The sequence below is a fragment of the Aythya ferina genome, assembly GCF_964211825.1.
Source record: "Aythya ferina genome assembly, chromosome: 16".
NCBI classification, from domain to species: Eukaryota; Metazoa; Chordata; class Aves; order Anseriformes; family Anatidae; genus Aythya; species Aythya ferina.
Genome location: NC_140315.1, coordinates 8,958,284 through 8,977,273, shown reverse-complemented (window position 1 = coordinate 8,977,273; position 18,990 = coordinate 8,958,284). Strand labels below are relative to the sequence as shown.

At 55.7% G+C, this 18,990-nt stretch overlaps 2 protein-coding genes across 2 annotated transcripts; one reads left to right on the top strand and one right to left on the bottom strand.

Moving 5' to 3' along the window:
* Positions 1-329: 329 nt before the first annotated feature.
* On the bottom strand, positions 330-4,253 carry RAB5IF (RAB5 interacting factor). Its single transcript, XM_084538429.1, has 4 exons — positions 4,073-4,253; positions 3,284-3,387; positions 1,589-1,718; positions 330-947 (listed from the first exon to the last, which is right to left on the bottom strand). Exons 1-4 carry the CDS (start codon positions 4,199-4,201, stop codon positions 906-908), a joined length of 405 nt encoding a protein of 134 aa, XP_084394555.1. The 5' UTR covers positions 4,202-4,253; the 3' UTR covers positions 330-905.
* A 2,592-nt stretch (positions 4,254-6,845) lies between these two features.
* Positions 6,846-14,265, top strand: MYL9 (myosin light chain 9). The gene is made up of 5 exons (XM_084538428.1): positions 6,846-6,936; positions 7,817-7,890; positions 12,353-12,556; positions 13,222-13,383; positions 13,556-14,265. The coding sequence occupies exons 3-5, from the start codon at positions 12,373-12,375 to the stop codon at positions 13,726-13,728; spliced, it is 519 nt and encodes a 172-aa protein (XP_084394554.1). The 5' UTR covers positions 6,846-6,936; positions 7,817-7,890; positions 12,353-12,372; the 3' UTR covers positions 13,729-14,265.
* Positions 14,266-18,990: the final 4,725 nt, after the last annotated feature.

The window sequence follows — 18,990 nt, the reverse complement described above, 5'->3', positions numbered from 1 at the left end:
TTAGCACTGAGCATCTGAAGCCAGCTGAAATCAAGAATTAAAAAAAATAAAAAAATTAGAATTTACATACATAACATTAAAAGTGTACCTCCAGAATGACTGTTCTTCAAGACTGCTGAGCTCTGAGGTAAATGCTGGCAACTTCATAGGCCAGCAGAATGCAGAGGTGTTTCCAACCCTCCCAAACACATCTCACAAGTTAAACATTCATTAACCAAATTAATCACAACTCATTCTAGTTAAGTTGCTTAAAAATTTGTCTTTAGCAAAGACGACATTTCAGCATTTGAAAATTCTGGTGAACAAATCATCCACAAGTAAAACAAAACTTATTAGAAATGGTAACGACACAGTCTGTTTAATCAAATCAGGTTTGATTACTACAGAACATGCTGAGGACAGCCACTGAACTCATATCCTGGATGCTGCAGTGCCTTCCTCCCACGTACCCTACAATCACTTTTTAAAAACTGTCTGTCTGAAGGACAACAAATGGAAGACAAGTCAGGATGTAATGACAGATTTCAAACGAAGGAGCATACATACATTAAATTAACAGATACAACCTTCAGCATACAGGCGTTTGATACTGCAGTCCCAACGGACAACAATACAGTTACTGGCTAGAGTTGCAGAAAGTTCAAAATCTGAACAGTCTTGAACTGCTTCCAAAAATTCCAATGGCTTTTTAATAGTTCCAGTAATTAACAGGTATATAAAACGGAGATGGACTGGCTTCTCCAGCAGAAGAGTTGGGGCTCTTCCATTCTAATCAGACCGCTGGTACAGAAGGGAGTTGATTTGACATCCCCAACCTTCCCACCAGTCTGCCAGAGATTATGATTTATTAAAAATCTTCTTGATTTACTGACAACTGATTTAACAGACAAAAGCTGCAGACTGTGTCAATCATAGTGGATGGCAGTGTAGAAGATTATCCAAACAACCTGTGGAGAGGAAAGGAAGGGAAAGTTGTTTTCATGCCTCCGAAAAGGGTTAAAACACAGAAAACAAGCCTTAGGCCTTGCCCTTAGCTGAGCACTGGGGACTGAATTCTAGCTTTTGAGATTGTATCAGATATATGAGGGTCACCGTACAGCACAAACGGTGGCATTCCATTTGATTGGCTTCCAGAGTGACTAACCTATCTACAGTAAATCAGCAAATCAAGTCATGAGCATATTCAGGGACTTGTGGAAAGGCAGTAACAGGGGAAAACATAAAGAGTCCCAAACATCAGCTGGTATTACCTAGACCAGTTTGGGTATACCTAGATGAAACTGCTAAGATGAGGTAGCAGTGTTTCTGGGACAAAGGAAGGGATGGCATAAAAGTGGTAGATGCAGAAACAAGGCAGCCCATTCTCATTTCCTTTCTGACACTGAAATCCTGTGCATTAATACTGTATTATTTCATAACCAGCAAACAACAGATTTCAGGCTTCTCTTTCCCATCAAATCTCCCTTATTAGTGGACACTAACACATCTTTCTACTAGTGCCCCAGCTCACCTACTTTTCTTCCAGGCCTTTTCCCCCATAAAGTTTATCAACACAATTCACAAATCAAGTCAAAGTGAGACACGTTACCAGAAATAGGGCAAAAGATGTCATGAATCCTTCCTTTGTCAGCTCCCATGTCCCACCATACTCCTCCTCATCTATCTGCTGGAAACTACTGAAGTAGAGATACAGAACACCAGCATTGATCAGACAGAATCTGGAAGAAAGAGATTAGGAACCGTCATTTTCCAGGACCCAGAACGCAGATACCCAACATACCACACAGCCACATACAAAGCATACTTCGTGCACAGCAACACAGAATCCGATTTCCTTTCATGCGCTCCTCGATCTTGAGGCTGCCAGAAGGGAAGAGCGTTAGGCTCTCTGCTCTGTGTTAAACCCTTGTGTTAGTGTCTCACGACCACGTGCCAGAGATGAGAACTGAAGGTTCAGTACCACCCTCAGAGCCATAGCACTGGGGTTCAACTTAAGGCAAGTCTGAGCACTCTGTAGTCTGCACCAACAGTTCTGCTGCAATGGAAACAAAAAAAATGGGGCCTCCTGTTTTTTCTTAGAACAGTCTGGAATTATACCACCCCAGCTTAGGGCTGAGACAACCTGGGAAGAAGCGAGTACATTTCCTGGAAAGAAAACTGTGTAGGAAAGGCAATACTGGAAGACTCACAGGTTTAAAGACTGGCAGCAAGCTGTGAGCAGCTGTTCACCTGTACAGCACAGAGAAACCGCGGACACGGTTCTAGAAGCTTTGAGCTTCCCATCTGACACCACATCGCTTTTATTTCTAACATTTAGCCCAGGAATTGGCTGATGTGCCGGAAGGGGTCTTGTGAATTAATGGATGACTAAGTAAGGACAACGCTTCCCAACCACTCCACATCTATTACCAGGAGCAATTCAGATTTAACTGTTTGCACATAGCTACTGAGCTCCTGTTAAAGCACCACAGCTTTACAGCACTTGTCCATGAGTTTCAAATTCATTTTTTTTTTTCCTTAGAGACGCTCCTTCCACTTCCTTGCCATAGCTAGGGCATACAGGACCTTGACTAGGCAGAGACATTTGCAAACCAATACACCCAAAAGCAAACAGAACTTTTTCCCCCCCACAAAGTTTGGAGAGAAGGGCTGTGCTTTTCCACCTCTGGTGTCCCTCCAAAGGCTTACCGGTGCATGCCAGTGCCAAGCACACTTTTATTTCATATCTCAGAGTGCTCACTGCAGCCTGGTGGAAGGTGACACAAATCCCATGTCTTGGTGGGATGTGCACGCACCTTTCTAGACTGCTTTTCGAAGAGAAACTGCCCCTCTTGTCTACTAACAGAGCCTCCTCTCCAAGGATGGCTCCTGACTCGAAGAGAAGGACTACCTCCCCTTTCCCCCGTGTGCCTTATTTCTTAAAGCCCTTAGAAGCATTTACGGGAACAGGCCACTTCACAAGTCAACTGAGCTTCTTATTCCCTTCTTCCACCTCCGCCCCCCTCCCTTTAACAAGAATAAGCAAATATATTAGAAAATGGGAGGAAAAAAAAAGCAATAGTTAGGTCAGGGATAGGAAAAGGGGCTGATGACAACGTGTTGTAATTAGTATGAAATTCATGACAAATAACAGTCTGGAATGCGATGCTGGATTTAAGGCATGTGACAGACACAGACACTGCATTTGGCCACTCCACTGTTTATAACACAAGCTTAAAACAGACAAGAAGTAAAGTCCAAATGTGGGAAAAGTACACGAGGCAGAAAAGGGAATAAACCTTACATTGCTATTCCCACGAAGCCTTTCAGAGGAACTACTCCCCAGATGATTCCCAAAATAACTGCAATGATCTGCCGGAACCAGTAGATGACATCTAAAAACTCATCCTGAGGAGATAAAGCAAAATAAATATTTTGGCATTGATTATGTTTTTTTTTTTTCTTTTTTAAAGTCACCATATGACTGACAAGTGAAATTTTAACACCAAACACCCCTCCATTAGAAGCTGTATGTAAGATATGACTTAGTGGAGGACTTGTTAGCGTCAGGTCAGAGGTTGGACTCGATGATCTTGAGATCTCTTCCAACCTAGAAATTCTGTGATTCTGTGGTTCTGTATTCAGAGCACATAAAGCAGTTTATGGTATCGTGCACCCTGGACATTTCTGCTTGCAGATTAAACGCATGGTGTTGCCCTCTAACACTCTAGCAGCAGCAACGAAGCAGCACCTAAGGTCATTGTTTGCTGAAGACTCCATTCTGTAAAAATCCATCAAAAATAACGCGTAAAATGTCGTGTGAACCTTCCAGCCTGTTGGAGCCGCTCTGGGTGCCCCAGGCCCTCTCCTACTGCTGCCAACCCCAGGCCAGGGCGTTGCTATAACCTCCCTGGGCTCCTTCCCAGCAGCAGCACCGGTCACTGCCGCCCGCCCGCAGCCCTAACACAAACCCGGGGCCGCACAGCGCTGCCTCAGCCCTTCCCTCAACCCCCTCACGGACCGAGCGGGCCCGGCTCCCCCTCACCCCTGAGGCAGAGCCCGGTGGCCGTGCCCCCCCCCCGTACCCCCTCACCTTGTCGTGCCAGGCGGAGTCGCTGCGCAGCGCCCTGCCCCAGGCCGAGCCGCGCGGCCCCGCGCCGCCGTCGGGCACCGCGTGCTGCTGCGCGTGCGGCGGCTCCTCCCTGCGCCGCGCGCCGCTCATCGCACACCGGGCACCGCCGCCGCCACCGGCACCACACGGCACGGCCCGGAAGCGGCCGCCGCGCGGCCCCTCAGCCGCCAATCGGGGAGCGGAGGGAGAGGCACGTGACGGTGCGGGACACGCCCCCCGCTGTACGGCGCGGGAAGGAGGTCAGGGCGCAGCGCGGAGCTCGCTGGGCGCGGGGCGGGGCTAAAGGGGGCGTGGTGAAAGGGGGCGGGGCTTGTGGGGGGGCGGGGCCCTGCAGCTGGGGCGCAATAACCCCAAGGAGAGCCACAGGGTGGGGGAGGGGTGGCTGGAGAGCTGCCAGGAGCTGGGAGTGATGGTGGAGAGTGGGCTGGGTATGGGCCAGCAGTGTGCTCAGCTGGCCAAGAAGGCCAACGGCATCCTGGCTGGTATCAGGAACAGTGTGGCCAGTAGGGCTAGGGAGGTGATCATCCCCCTGTACTCGGTTCTGGTGAGGCCGCACCTCGAGTACTGTGTTCAGTTTTGGGCCCCTCGCTACAAGAAGGACATCGAGGTGCTCGAGTGAGCCCAGAGAAGGGCGACGAAGCTGGTGAGGGGCCTGGAGAACAAGTCCTACGAGGAGCGGCTGAGGGAGCTGGGCTTGTTCAGCCTGGAGAAGAGGAGGCTCAGGGGCGACCTTATCGCTCTCTATGGGTACCTCAAGGGAGGCTGTAGCGAGGTGGGGGTTGGTTTGTTCTCCCACGTGCCTGGTGACAGGACGAGGGGGAATGGGCTTAAGTTGAGCCAGGGGAGGTTTAGGTTGGATATTAGGAAGAACTTCTTTACCAAAAGGGTTGTGAGGCATTGGAATGGGCTGCCCAGGGAAGTGGTGGAGTCACCATCCCTGGAGGTCTTTAAAAGACGTTTAGATGTAGAGCTTAGGGATATGGTTTAGTGGGGACTGCTAGCGTTAGGTCAGAGGTTGGAGTAGGTGATCTAGAGGTCTCTTCCAACCTAGACAATTCTGTATTCTGTGACCCTTGTCACATTAGCAGGGAGGTGACACCCAGTGGGAGGGGGTCATTGCTGTATCTCCCACAGGAGCTTTTGTATCCGATCCCCACTATGGCAGTCCTTTGTTGAGGGGCCAGGACTCACAGGGCCACACCCCACCCCGTCCTTGCTGCCCTTGGGGTTCCTCAGGTGTTTGGGACATGGCAGCCTGCTCTGTGCCCTCCTGTGATGGAGATGGTCACGGAGCACAGCGGGAGCGATGAGGGACACCACAGCTGATCTCTTCCAGGACTTCAGGCTGCGTCCTGTGTGCTGAGTCTCAGCATCCCCAGCTTCATGCTCCTGCCCCATGCCGCTTTGCCAGTGCAGAAGCATTTGCATGATGATGAAATGCCTGGATCAGGGCACAGATCTAAACTGACAGGCTAAAAAACTGTATTTTTACCCCATCTCCATTGCCTGACCTGCTGCTCAGGGAGAAAACCAAGTGAAATTATGGCTTGAAAGAACAAGGAGGGTGCAGAAGAGAGGTGACACAAGAAAGTGTGGAGGAACAAACACGCTCCCTGCTAAGGGACATGTGTTGGCAGAGGAAGAGTACACAGGGAGCACTGAGAGGAGTAGGGGGAAGGTGGGAAGGGTTGAAAGGGATGAAGGAGAGTCCTGCAGGTGTTCAGCAGCAGTTCCCTATGTGCACGCAGCTGCAGAGGCTGCAAAGCGTGCGAGGAGCTGCCACGTCCAGTATCCTGCTCCATCGCTGCCCCCAGCCCCCGTGCAGTGCCCGCGGACTTGCAGGGAGCTGGTGCATGGCCGGGGGCGGCTCCTTCCCCACCACGCTCCCGGGTGCTGCACACACACTGATGAGTTTGAGGTGGATGCACAGAAAAACCCGGGAGCAGCAGCCATGGGGCGGCAGCTCAGGCTCTCTGCCTCCTGAGACCGTGTTCTCTCTTTCTCTCTTCCTTTTTTTTTTTTTTTTTTTTTCCTTTCCTTCCTTTTCTTTAAAAGGCAAACTCCGTGGGAAAGCCCCAGCTGGAGCTCAGGCTCAGCGCAGGCTCCGCGCAGCCCTGCGCTCTGCTGGGCTCCCTGCAGATGGATGCCCCACATCGGGGTGAACTTTTACACCACTGCTCGTGGCAGCGATCCTCGTGCGTGGCCCCGGGCTGTCCCTTGCCACGCTGGGCAGCCCCCGAGGTGCGCGGCGGGGCACGGACCCCGCTGCGGGCGGTGTCGCCCAAACCCTCTCCCAGCTGGGGGCCGGGGTGGGCGAATCCCCCTCGGAAAGGCTCCCAAATCCCCCCTGTGCCACCGCTCCCCTGCGGGCAGAGCTCTGCCCCCCACCATGCGCGAATCCCCCCGGCTCGCCGTCGGGGAGCCCACGGCACCGGCGGCCGCTCCGTGCCCCCGGAGCTGAGCAGGACCGAGACCTGCGACCCCCGGGAGGGCGGTAGGGCGATGCCCCGGCCCCGGCAGCACGGCACCGCGTGGATTTGGTCCCCCACAGCCTCCTGCTCCCCGGGGTGCCCCCCCCCCCAGGAGCCTCCCGCGGACCTGCGGCACCCGTGGGCCGGCCGCCCGCCCGTACAAGGCCGGCAGCGCGGCCCCTCCGCCCCGGCCCCGCCGCATTTTTCTGCCTTGTATGGCCCGAGCCGGGCCGGCCGGGGCGGGACGAGGGGCCCGGCACCGCCCCGGTCGCCCTCCAGCACCTAGGGCCGAGCCGCCGGCCGGTCCCGGGCAGAGCAGCGCCGCCCGCCCCGCAGTGCCCCGCTCCTGCCCAGGTGAGGCTCGGGCATCGCCCGTCGGGGGGCGGCCGTCGGGGGGCGGCTTCCCCCTGGCCCCGGCTCCGAGCTCCGGAGAGCTTTGGGCAGCCCCGACGGGGCGGGAGGGACCGGGAGGGATCCGGGGCTGCCCTCGATGCTGCAGCCCCGACGGGGCCGGAGGCGGCTCGGGAGGGACGCGGAGGGCTGGGGAGGGGGCAGCCGGGGGATGGGGGGCGAGGAGGCTGCAGGAGAAGCCCCGGGGGCCGGCAGGCGGGGAGCCACTCGCCCCGGGGTCTCTGCCCGGGGTGTCCCGGCCGGGGGAGGCGAGGGACGGCGCTGAGCAAAGCTCCCGGGCACTGCGGTGACCTGCCCGGGATGGCAGAGCTGCAGGAGCTGATCCGTGCAGCCTGACCGAGGCTCCCCCTGCCTCCTTTGAGTGGGAGCTGTTGCTGGCTCGATCAGCTGCTTTCCCCTCCGCAAGTCTTCACCCAGGGCCAGGGGCAGGATCCAGATGCATGCATGACACTCCGGGGATGTCCCAAGTGACCCGGGAGCGACTTGAGGCAATGAACTGTTGGGAGGCAGAAAAGCTTTATTTAGCTCTTTTCCCTCAGATGCAGAGGAACTTTGTGTCTTATGTAGTTTTGCCTGTGAAAACTTGAGGTCCTCTTGGCTTCTTCCACTCAGCTGCTTCCCTCCGTGCATGCCTTTTCGGTACAAAGTGTTATGAAGGTGATAAAAGCCAGGGAGGTTCTTAAGCATCGACGTGTAAAAGAAAGCAGTGGCTGCAGCAGCATTCTTTGGAATGGAACATCCCCAAGTGTCAACAACCACCGCTGCTTACCAAAGATGGTTGGTTTCTTCGGTCACTTGAATTTTTTCCTCTCGTCACTGGCAGGCTCTGGGTTGCTGTAGGAGGAGTTTGCGGTCGCCTCCCCCTCTGACGTCCTGAGGCCAGATTCTCCCACCAAGGTGAGCCCCTTCATTCTCCTAGGAGAATGTCAAAGCCAGCCCAGGGCACGTGATGCTGGTGGCCAAAGGCCACAAAGGCTTCCAGCCCTGTGCTCCCACGACGCCCTCTGCATCACCCTCCTGATGCTCACAGGCATGGTGATGCCCTTGCCCCCTAAACGTGGTGGGAAGGAGCTGGCTCAGAAACCATGCTGTTCTCTCCTACCCCAAAATCATCAGAGCTACAGAAGCCTCCAGCCCTTCGTGCTCTGCCAGAGGAGCCAAGCAGTGCCTGGTGCTGCCAGGCTGGCAGAGAGGGACAGGGCTTCAGGGCTCTTCCCCTGCTGCTACCCAGCCCTGGAGCCTCTGTGTCATGCTGGGTCACTGTGGGGACCTTGTCCCTGTGCCCTTGGCTCTGTCTCTTCAACACCTGCCTGCTCCATTCGCACTTACATCCTGCTCACTGGCATTAGTGCTGGTGGCTGCAATTGGTCTGGGGGACACAGCCTGGGGCTCAGGTTCTGCTTTCCCCATGCTCCAAGCTCCCTTTTTCCCACCCATCTGTGTTACGATCTCCCTTATTGCTCTCTACAACTGCCTGAAAGGAAGGTGTGGGGAGCTGGGGGTCGGCCTCTTTTCACAAGTAACCAGTGATAGGACCAGAGGGAATGGCCTCAAGTTGTGCCAGGTTGGAAATGAGGAGACATTTCTGCTCAGAAAGAGCAGTCAGGCACTGGGCTGGGTTGCCCAGGGAGGTGGTGGAGTCACCGTCCCTGGGGGTGTTCAAGGAGAGGTTGGACGTGGTGCTGAGGGACATGGTTCAGGGGGTGACATTGGTGGTAGGGGGGTGGTTGGACCAGGTGATTTTGGAGGGCTTTTCCAACCTGAATGATTCAATGATTCTAAGGCCATAAAGGAGAAGAGCCCGTCTCTGTTCCAGCCACGCCAAGTGGTGCAGGAGGATCCTGCTGCAGCTCCTGGGCTCACCCTGGCACTGCCCCCCCAGGCAGCTCTGCAGTGAGGACAGAGCTGAGCAATGCTAAATCCCAGGGCTAGAGGGAGAATAAGGCTGTTTTAACAGCAGGGAAGATGGGCTGCTCACTGCTCATTCCCCCAGCATACTTACCTTTTGGTAAACTTGTTCTGGCTTGCTGCTACTTGCAGCTAACCTTAGGAAGAGTCTTGGGGCAGAGATTTAACCACGGTCTTTCAAAGGGCCCATAATCTATCCCCGCAGGGATGTCCTGTGGAACAGTTCGGGCTGTTTGAATTGCCCTTCCCCCTATCCGATGAAGCCTGACCAAAAGCATCCAGCAGATGTACATCGTGCATCTGGGTGCCGGGATGTCACGGAGATGATGTCCTTCCCTCTCTAGCTATGCTGGAGATCTTGCAGCAGCCCCGTGCAGAGCGGGAGCCTTGTCAGCACTTCCAGAGAGAGCTCCTGCAGCTGTCTGCCCAGCCTTGGAGGAGCCACCCTTGGGAAACGGGGCACCCAGCACACACGTAGACAACGTCGTGTTTGTACCACACGGCCTGAAGGCATCACAAGCAGCTGGGCTGTGCTGCAGCTGCGAGGTGGAGATCCCTCCTGGCAGCACCGAGATGTGCCTTTGGCTTGTCCTGCCCTCCCCAGCATGGTCAGGAAACGGCAGCAGGGTGAAGCTGCTTGCAGTTTCCCAGCGAGGAAATGTATGGTGGCTTGTTTTACCGGTAACAGCGAGCCGTGACTCTTCCTCTTTAAACCTGCAACTATTTAATAACTTTTCAAGGCAGCCCCGTGGCTGCAGGGATGGCGCTTGGCTGCAGAAGGACACGGGGGCAAGGGCAGGGGGCTGGAGGAGCAGGACCCATCCTGCGTTTTTTCTTCTTGCTGAGGAAAAGCTGGGTGCTCAGACTGGCTGAGCCTGCCTGAGGCCACCGAGGCATGCAGGGCATTGTGGCTGGGCCACCAAACAGTCTGGCCGTGGGGTTTTTTGGCCAGCCAGAGCCCTGCAGCCGGGCCCTGGAGCTGTGTGCAGAGCCATCGAGCCTCCGGCAGGGCATAGATAGCCCGCGGCACATCGGGCCTGGCTGCAGAGTGAAATAAAATGTGGAAATAAAACGAGTGTGAAATAAAATGAGGAGCTGAGCTTGTTCTTCGGACCAAGCATCTTCCCAGGGAATGTTTAGGATCAAACAGCAGAACCGAACAGCAAAACCACGGGCTGCCCAAATCGCGCTTAATCCCCCTAACAAGAACCATCTCTCAGGGGAGCGTGCCAAGCTGTGCTCATGCTCACTGGTCACAGCTGGGGCAGGGTAAATATCCTGATAATGCTAGCTCCTGCGGTGAGAGCAAAGCTCCTGTTTATTTCTCGAGTCTTCTGCTAATAATTCTGCTAATAACTCCCTGTGTTTTGGAAGCTCAGCGCTGGCTGCAGCACAGCACCGTGTACTGGCACCAGAGCTTTTATTGCTGGCTCTGGCCGGTGCAGCAGGTTAAGGTGAATCACGCTGCTCAGCTGAATTTCCCTGCATGGGCTGATGCCCACACTTGCTGGTGTTTGGCAGGGTACACGGGCAAGGGCTGTGCCACTGCAAGGAGCTTTGTGGTGCAGTGGGGTGGGGGAAGCAGTGGGCAGGAGGGCTACGGGGCTGTCGTCTGCCCACACAGCTGTGGGCATGCCCTGGCTCTTTGGTGGTGCTGCTTTCCTCAGCAGGCTGGTGGCAAATGCCTGGGAAAGGATCGAAGGTTTTGGGGCGATCTGGGGTGATTTCACGAGTGGCGTTAGGTGCTGGGTGCCAGCCAGAGCAGGCAAAGGCGGTGGTGGGGAGGGAGATGAGGGCAGTGGCATTTCCATCACAGTGCCTGCAGCCACTGGGGCTCCTTCCCACAGAGCCCAGCCAGGGGAACCTGGGGGCTGCAGCTGGGGGGGGGAAAGGGCAGGCTGGGGGGGCTGTGTGCTCATACCCCAACAAAGGAGGGGTAGCAGGGAGTGAAGAGATGACAGAGTGAAGCAGGGAAATGGCTGGAAGGCAGGCACAGCCTGGGAAGGGCTCGCAGGAGCTGTGCAGCTGTGAGAAAAGGCTGCTCGCTCTGGTCCCGCCAGGCAGGATGCTCCCTGTAACCTCTGTAACACACAACGGTTACAGGAATACTCTGCCCTTCACCTGAGGAACTTCATTCACAGTCTATTAACTCTGATTCCTCACCCTGCAGCAGGCATGGGCTCCCTGCCCCAGATGGGGAAACTGAGGCACGGGGCTTTCTGTGAGTTAGAATTGACCACGGGAGAAATTCGAGGATCTGAGCAGCATCTCTGTTGTGGCCACTGTCTCTGTTGTCACCCCGGGCTTTCTCCCAGGGCCACGCTGAGCTGGCAGCAACTGGAAGTGTCCTTGTGCCAGGCTTGTCCCTGACAGCTGCTTGCTGAGTTTCACTTAACGGGATTTGGCTGGGAGAGGTTTGAGCATCCTCGTCCTGGGTAACGCCAGAGGCAGCCACAACCTGTGGGAATCAGGGCTGGGTCCCCAGCACCATGGTGCAAGGTCTTAAATGCTGAGCCTGGCAGTGTGGACGGTGACACCAAACCATTGCTCAGGGGCTCAGGTTCTATCTCTGATCGTCCTCGCTGCTGGGAAATGGCTCTTTGCTTCACCCTGACACTATTCCTGCTGGGAAGGTGGTGGCTGTCCCCTTTGCCATCCCCTCTGGGCAACGTATTTCCCTGTCTGAGTTCCCCCCGGGTCTGTCTTTTCATCCTGTGGATCCACTGTTCCCTTCCTGCCCCCCCAGCCCGCTCCCTTCTCGTGCCGCTCATCGCCTGCAACAACCTCACCGCTCCTCTGAACCCTCCTGCCCTCAGCTGCTTCCTTGCGACCCCCCTGGGTGTTCCCCTCCCCGCATTTCGGGGTTCCTCGAGGAGCAGGGGTGAGGGGGGAGGGCAGGGAAGCGGCGGCACGCGAGGAATGCGCCCGCAGCCGATAACCCCTGGCTCTGGCTCAGCCCCCAGCCCAGCAAGGCACCGGCTGCTCTGGCACGGGGCGAGGGCAGCTGTGTCTGCTCACCCCAGGGCAGCCTCCAGGAAGGGGGGGGTTGCCCCAAAACCCAAGGCAGTACCTAGAAAGCACCCTTGGGTGCCCTCGCAGACCGAACCCAATGCGGCGTTGGGTTCACCATCGTTCCCTGCAACCGGGGTGAAGGGGACAGGCAGCACGTGGGGGTGGGGGCTGAGGGTGTGGGGAGCTCTGGGACGTGCTGGGAAGGGGGACAGGGAGAGCTGCCTGCTCGTGGGACTTCCCAGGGGATTAAACAGAGCTTGAGTCTCACCTGTCCCTGTGCCCTGATCTGTGACCATGTTATCTCACTGGAGATAGCCAAACTGTGTGGCAGCTGGGGAAACTGAGGCACAGACCTGGTGAGCAGCCAGAAGGGGGAGTTGTGTCCGTTCCATGGGCTCTGCTTACCCTCAGCCCCCTGATGCCCCTGTCCTGCCTGCAGGTACCCCCCCAGCCACCAAGATGTCCAGCAAACGTGCCAAAGCCAAGACCACCAAGAAGCGCCCGCAGCGCGCCACCTCCAATGTCTTCGCCATGTTTGATCAGTCCCAGATCCAGGAGTTCAAGGAAGCCTTCAACATGATCGACCAGAATCGCGACGGGTTCATCGACAAGGAGGATCTGCACGACATGCTGGCTTCCATGGGTGAGGAGACCCTGTCCTGGTCCCCTGCCGACCCCTCGGCCCCTTTGCTTGTAACAGCCAGCAGGGACTGCTGCTGGGGGCACACGGTGCCTTGTGAGGAGCCCTGGTCACTGCCTGCGTTGAGGAGCCACTGTTGGGGTGGTGTTGGGGCACAGCCCTCCTGCTTTGGGTCTGTTTGATGCTGTAAAAATGGGCAACTTGCTCTGCTGGTGCTAGCTGACCTTAGAAAGTGTGTTTGTGGAGGCATCTAAGGACAGCAGCCTAGTTCTGTTGCCCTTAGAGCCGTGTTCACCGGTCAGGAAAAGCTCCCTGCTGCCTCAGCACCACACTGCGAGGTCTGGCACCTGTTGGCATGGTGGCCAGACCCCTTCTGAAGGTACTGCCTGGGAGAGAAAGATCCCAGAGCAGAGGGGATGTGCACTGAGGGGCCCGTGGGCGTTAAGGCTGCACTCAGTGGAGCCCAAACTGTGCCTGGGACATCCCAGAGGGGCCGGGGACGGCGTGGGGAGAGGTGCTGAGGCAGCAGTCGTGGGCGCTGCAGAAACCATTGCTTGTGGCGTGGGTGAATGAAAAGGTGTTTGGGGGAGGGGGGCTGACTTTGGGGATGGGATGGGGGCTGCAGGGAGGGTGGGCCCCACACCCACCCCCCGACCTGTGCCCGGCAGGGAAGAACCCCACCGACGAGTACCTGGAAGGCATGATGAGCGAGGCACCAGGGCCCATCAACTTCACCATGTTCCTCACCATGTTCGGGGAGAAGCTGAACGGCACCGACCCGGAGGATGTCATCCGCAACGCCTTCGCCTGCTTCGACGAGGAGGCATCAGGTACGGGTCAAAGCTCTGGGGAGAGCCCCCAGGCAGCTCTGGAACAGCGTGGGCCATGGCCTCTGGTGCAGGGCTGGGAGCGGGACAGCAGGGAGCCTCCAGGGGAGGCAGTGAAGGTCCCCGGCCACCCCTCTGGCCTCCCGTGCTGACGTAGTCCCTGCCGTCCCCGCAGGGTTCATTCATGAGGACCATCTGCGTGAGCTGCTGACCACCATGGGGGACAGGTTCACCGACGAGGAGGTGGATGAGATGTACCGGGAGGCGCCCATCGACAAGAAGGGCAACTTCAACTACGTGGAGTTCACCCGCATTCTGAAGCACGGGGCCAAGGACAAAGACGATTAGTGCCGAGAGCCGCTCCCTGCCTTCTGTGCACGCTGCCCAGCCCCTGCCCCCTTGCTGCCCAGCCCCACAGCAGGCTTCCCCTCACCCAGGACGTCACCCTGCTCCATGTCATGCCGATGCTGGCGCGTGGCACCGTGCCCTTGCTGGAGGAACACTCCCCTCACCGTGCCATTGCGTGCGCATCCGTCCTCCCCCAACGCCTCTCATTGCCTGCAGGCTCAGCCCCCGGGACCCAGCCAGGCTCCATCCCCACCAAGCAGCTGCTCTCCCCGTGGAGCAAGGGGGGTCCTAGGGCAGGGGCGAGCAGCCCAGGTGAGCACCGGCCGGTGGGGATTTTGGCTGGCTCAAACCAGTGCAGTCCAGGGGACCTGATGCAGGATGAAGCTCTCCCTTTACCTCCCACACTCCCTTCCTTTAGGAAAGAAAAAGAAAAACACTTTTGTTTCCCCTTCTATGTCTGTTTTATGGCTTTAGAGCCTGTAATTCGAGGGGGTCAGAAAGCTGAAGCAGCCTATAAAGTCTGATGGTGTAACACAACGCGGTGCTGTGTGGCTCCCTCCCTGACCAGCACAGTCCTGGTGCTGTGCCACTCAGATTTGGGGCTGAGGGCCACTCGCCTCACACCACATCCCCCTGCCTCTGCCCTTGCCCTCTGGGGTCTTCTCCTGACGACACCCTGTTTCAAACCGAATCATTCCCAACCTGTCTGTGCAAAATTGGCTTAAGCATCATTTTCTGCCTTTGCTGATAGTTGTGCTTTGGGACACGCAGAGGAAAGGGACTGAGATACAAGGGTGGAATCCTCCCCTCTCCTCTTTGCTCTGCTCCTCTCCTCTCCTCCCCTCTCCTCAAGCGCTCAGCATCATCCCATGCCCGCTGCCAACACCCCTGTTTAAGCCAGGACTGCTGAGGCAGCACGGTCCCTGCACTGCCAGCCCTTCCTCAGCAGTCAGCTTTGTTGTGCTGTTTGTCCCAGTGGTTTGATTAATTAACACCATCCTGACACAGTGGGAGGAGATAAGGGGGTTCCCACATTGCTGGAGGTCAGACCACCTCCATCCCTTCAAAGGATGAGGAGGGAAATGTGATGACAAACCCAGAGAGCCTGGCGAGGTGGTGCCCAGGGCACAGCTGCCAGAAGAGCTCAGATGGGGCTGCCAGCACCCCAGGAGCATGTGGAGCTGGGGTTGGCACCCCCCCTGTCCCAGACCTGCCAGGCCTGGGGCCATATCCTCGCCTGGGACATGGCCCATGGTCTGAGAGCTTGTCCTCGGTTCCTGGTGCTTCTGCTTTCCAGGCACTGCCAACGCAAGGAAGCACAAGTTGTATTATCGGGGCACAGAGAGGGGAGAGGGGAGGCCAAGCTCTCCCAGGGGGGCTTGTGGTCTGCAGCAGCAGCCAGGTACAAGCCCACCTCCAGGCTCACAGAGCAAAGCCGGGCACTGTTTATTCCCTACTGCTTTGTATACTGGGGAAAAACATGCAGTCCTCCCACTTCCAAAGCAAAGTCCCAGGCCTGAAGGCTGCTGAAAGGCAGGATGATTTCTTAAAAAGCTTCTTCACTGAGCTTTATGGCAAAGCGAACATCTCACAAACATCACGGGGCCAATGGCTCCATCCACTCACAGATCTGATCTCAGAGCTGATTCTCAGAAGATATCCCTCAACCCTGATGCCAGCAAAGTAGAGAAATCTTGTTAGTGGACACAGGGGTGTGTGTGGGAAGAATAAATCTGTGCTTTGCAAGGTGCCATCCCACCTCCCCTGGCTGCTGGAGCTCCTTGCAGGTGGAGCACACGGAGATGGGGCTGCCGTAAAGGGCTGCAGAGGGCCTTATGAGACTTCAGGGAGGCACCAAAAGGCAGGTGCTGCTCTGGGTGGGTTGATGTGAAGTGAAGCACATGGGGAAGATCAGCTCCAGCTTCACAGCTGCAATGCCCCATCTCAGCGTGTCACACTGAGCAGCAGCAGGTGAGGGGCAGCCCCAAGGAAAGGGAAGAGCTCAACAGCTGTTGAAGAAAAAACAAAACAACAACAACAACAAAAACACCAATCACATACTAGGAATTACTAGGAAAAGAAAGGATTCCAAGAGGGAGTGCTGTATGGCCATTGTCTCAGTCTCTATGTCCCCCACACCTTGAGTATAAAAAAGATCTCGCCACGCTAGGAGCATGCAGAGGAGAGCACCAGGGAGGTTTGACATCAAGGAACTTAGTTTACTAAAGCAGATTGACTTAAACCAGGTGAAAAAGGAACTAAGGGCACACATGTAATGGGGCTGTGCTGGCTACACAGAGTGGTGCAGAAGTAGCTTCTGGGTACTGGCTCCTTCAGCCCTTTCCCCTTTGACTGCATCTCCTGTGCTACCTCCTGAGCTTGTGTTTGGGCTTCTATCAGCAATGCTCAGAGCCTTTTCTGTGCTTTGTCACCAACACAAGCAGCTGGGGCTGTTTGCCTTCTGTGCTGTCAGCTGTGCATGCCCCAAATGTTTTTCATCCACTTTGGTCAAAGCCACTTCATCCACAGAGGGAGAAAGAAACATCAGCAAACCTCCAAACTATTTTCTTGTGAAAGGTTCCCAGGCTTTACTTCTAGGGGATGTTCTCTTTAAAAATAAAAATAAAAAATAAATGAAAAATAAAATAAACAAACAGTTTATTCAAACATATTAAACATCCCCAAAACAAAACTAGACATTTAATTTCAGAAATGTTTGCTTGGGGCAGGGACACTTAAGAATACATTTCTGGGGGTCAACCTGTCGCAGCTTCTTTCCCTTCTCCTTGCTGACTTACCCAGCCTCCTCCCGTAACATTGAAGGATTTTGATCATTTTCCGAGGTGCACAGTCATCAAGTCCACTGATTCCCGATGCCAGCAGCTTTGCCTTGCCTGGATTTTGGCTCACGAGGCTCACCAGTGGCTGTGGCTTGTTTCTGCTGAGAGGAGTTGATTCTCTGCCTACACCCAGAGCGATCTGGCAAACCACCCCTCCTTCCTCCCCCACCTGTTTGCTGCCTTTCCTGCATTCAGAGCTCCAAGAAGCTTCAAGTCAGCACAGAACCCTGAAATACTTTCTTTCCTGGCTTCTCCTCAGTGGCCAGTGCACGCTGCCACCAAGCCATCCACTTAATCACAGGATGGTTGTGGTGAGCAGAGTCCGCTGTGGTTCATCTGCTCCAAACCCCTGCTCAGGCAGGGCCACCTAGAGCAGGTAGCTCCATGTCTCTTGCACTGGGGAGCCCAGAACTGGACCCAGCACGCTACACGTGGCCTCACCAGTGCTGAGCAGAGGGACAAGAGCACCTCGACCTGCTGGCTATTCCTGGCCTAATGCAGCCCAGGACACTGCTGACCTTCTCTGCAGCAAGGGCACATTGGTGGTTCCTGGTCAGCTCAGATCACAGAGTCACAGAATAGTTTGGGTTGGAAGGGACCTTAAAGCCTACCCAGTTCCAACCCCCTGCCATGGGCAGGGACACCTCCACCAGACCAGGTTGTTCAAAGCCAGGTCTTCTTCTGCCTTGCTGCTTTCCAGCTTAAATAAAATAAAATAAAATAACATAAAATAAAATAAAATAAAATAAAATAAAATAAAATAAAATAAAATAAAATAAAATAAAATAAAATTAAAAAAAGCTTTGGGGAGCCCAGCTCAGGGTTATTTGAGAGTGGGCGGAATGAGGGGAGGTGGGAGACCACAGGAGGCCAGAGCAGGGCACCTGAAGGTGGGAGGCCAGGGTGTTGGACTGGGCTGCACACTGCTCTCACAGTGCTGGTCCCAGGCATTTACAGGCGCCCTGAGGCAGCCACCAGTCTCATCTCCACACAGGCACTGAATATTTTAAAATTAGTCCTTAAAGCTCTGCTGGAGCTGGGCAAAAGGAGCACACCAGCCCGTGAGCAGGGAAATGATGAAGCCAGCCAGGCCAGCCCTGGGAACGCTTTCATTTCCCTCCTAATTAATACTAGCATGACCCCAGCAGCCTTGGCAAATGCCTTTGCAGAGAAGGCAAGCTGCTACCAGCAAAACGCCAGCACATGAGACGTCCCAGTGGGGCAAGCCCAGCCAGTGGCCCCCTGAACGTGGGACAACTGGCACCCCAGCAGAACCCCACAGTTGGAATGGAAGCCCTTCCCTAGCAAAATAAATAAATAAATAAATAATACAGATCAGCAGAGGGTGGGCAAAGAAGGAGTCCTGTTTGGGCAGAGCCTGCAGCCCTGTCGAAGGCTGCCCGAGGTTTCCAGCAGCCCCTTTCAGGCCTTGGCTGCCTGATTGTTTTCCAAATTGCAGAAGTTTAATAGCGCTATCATGTCAATGGCGCTGCCCGGGAGGTGGCCCAGCTGGGCCAGGACGCTCAGCCCGGACCAGCCCTCAGCTGGGGGCTGCTGCCGCCTTCCCCGGCCCCTGTGGCCCGCTGGGCTTTCCTGCGGCGCCGGGGGTCTCGGGGGGCTCGGGGCCCAGCCCGGCCCCGCTGGGCAGGAGCCGGGGCAGGGCCATGGGCTCACTGGGGCCGCAGCGGTGGCTGCAGGGTGCTGCGGGCAGGGGCAGCAGGGGGGCTCTGCAACCTGCACGGGCTCCATGCCTCATCTGTGGTTCACTGTCCCTCATGGCGCTTCCATTGGTTGAGCAATAGCGATTCGGGGTACTGTTTCACTCAGGACATTGCAGATTTAGCAGCATCTAAAGAAAGGCTTTAAGCAGTTCTCTTCTTTTTTCGTTATTTAATCCTCTCCTGCATCACGAAAGCCGCTCTGTGCAGATCTGCATCTTTGCTGCCAGCAGCCACCACATGGAAACGCGGCTGCTCCGGCCCCTCTCTCGTTGCAAACCAGAGTGATGCAGGTGCTGGCCATGACAAACAGCCTCTGTATATGGCAGCTCTCTCCAGCTCCTTTCCCTCTCAGACTCAAGCCCCTCTCCCACGCCCAGGCCCCCTAATCACCATAATCAGCTCAGTTCACACATTTGGGATGGACAATTCAGGGCTAAGAGCCTGGCGCCTGCTCCTATTGAAAGCCAAGTGAAGGGGTTTGAATCAGGGCTGCCTGAAAATGCCGGCAAATGCGCTGCTGCTCCGAAACAGACCTGTACCCTCCTGGGCATGGGGCTGGGGAAGGAAAGATCTTCAGCCTGGCCTCCTGGGCTCTCACGGTGCTGCCAAGCTGAACTTTTTCTCCTGCTTCAGGCTTGTATCGGTATGAAAAAAAGCCTGCAGTGACAGAAGTTTATTGGCAGCCCTTCTCAATACCCATC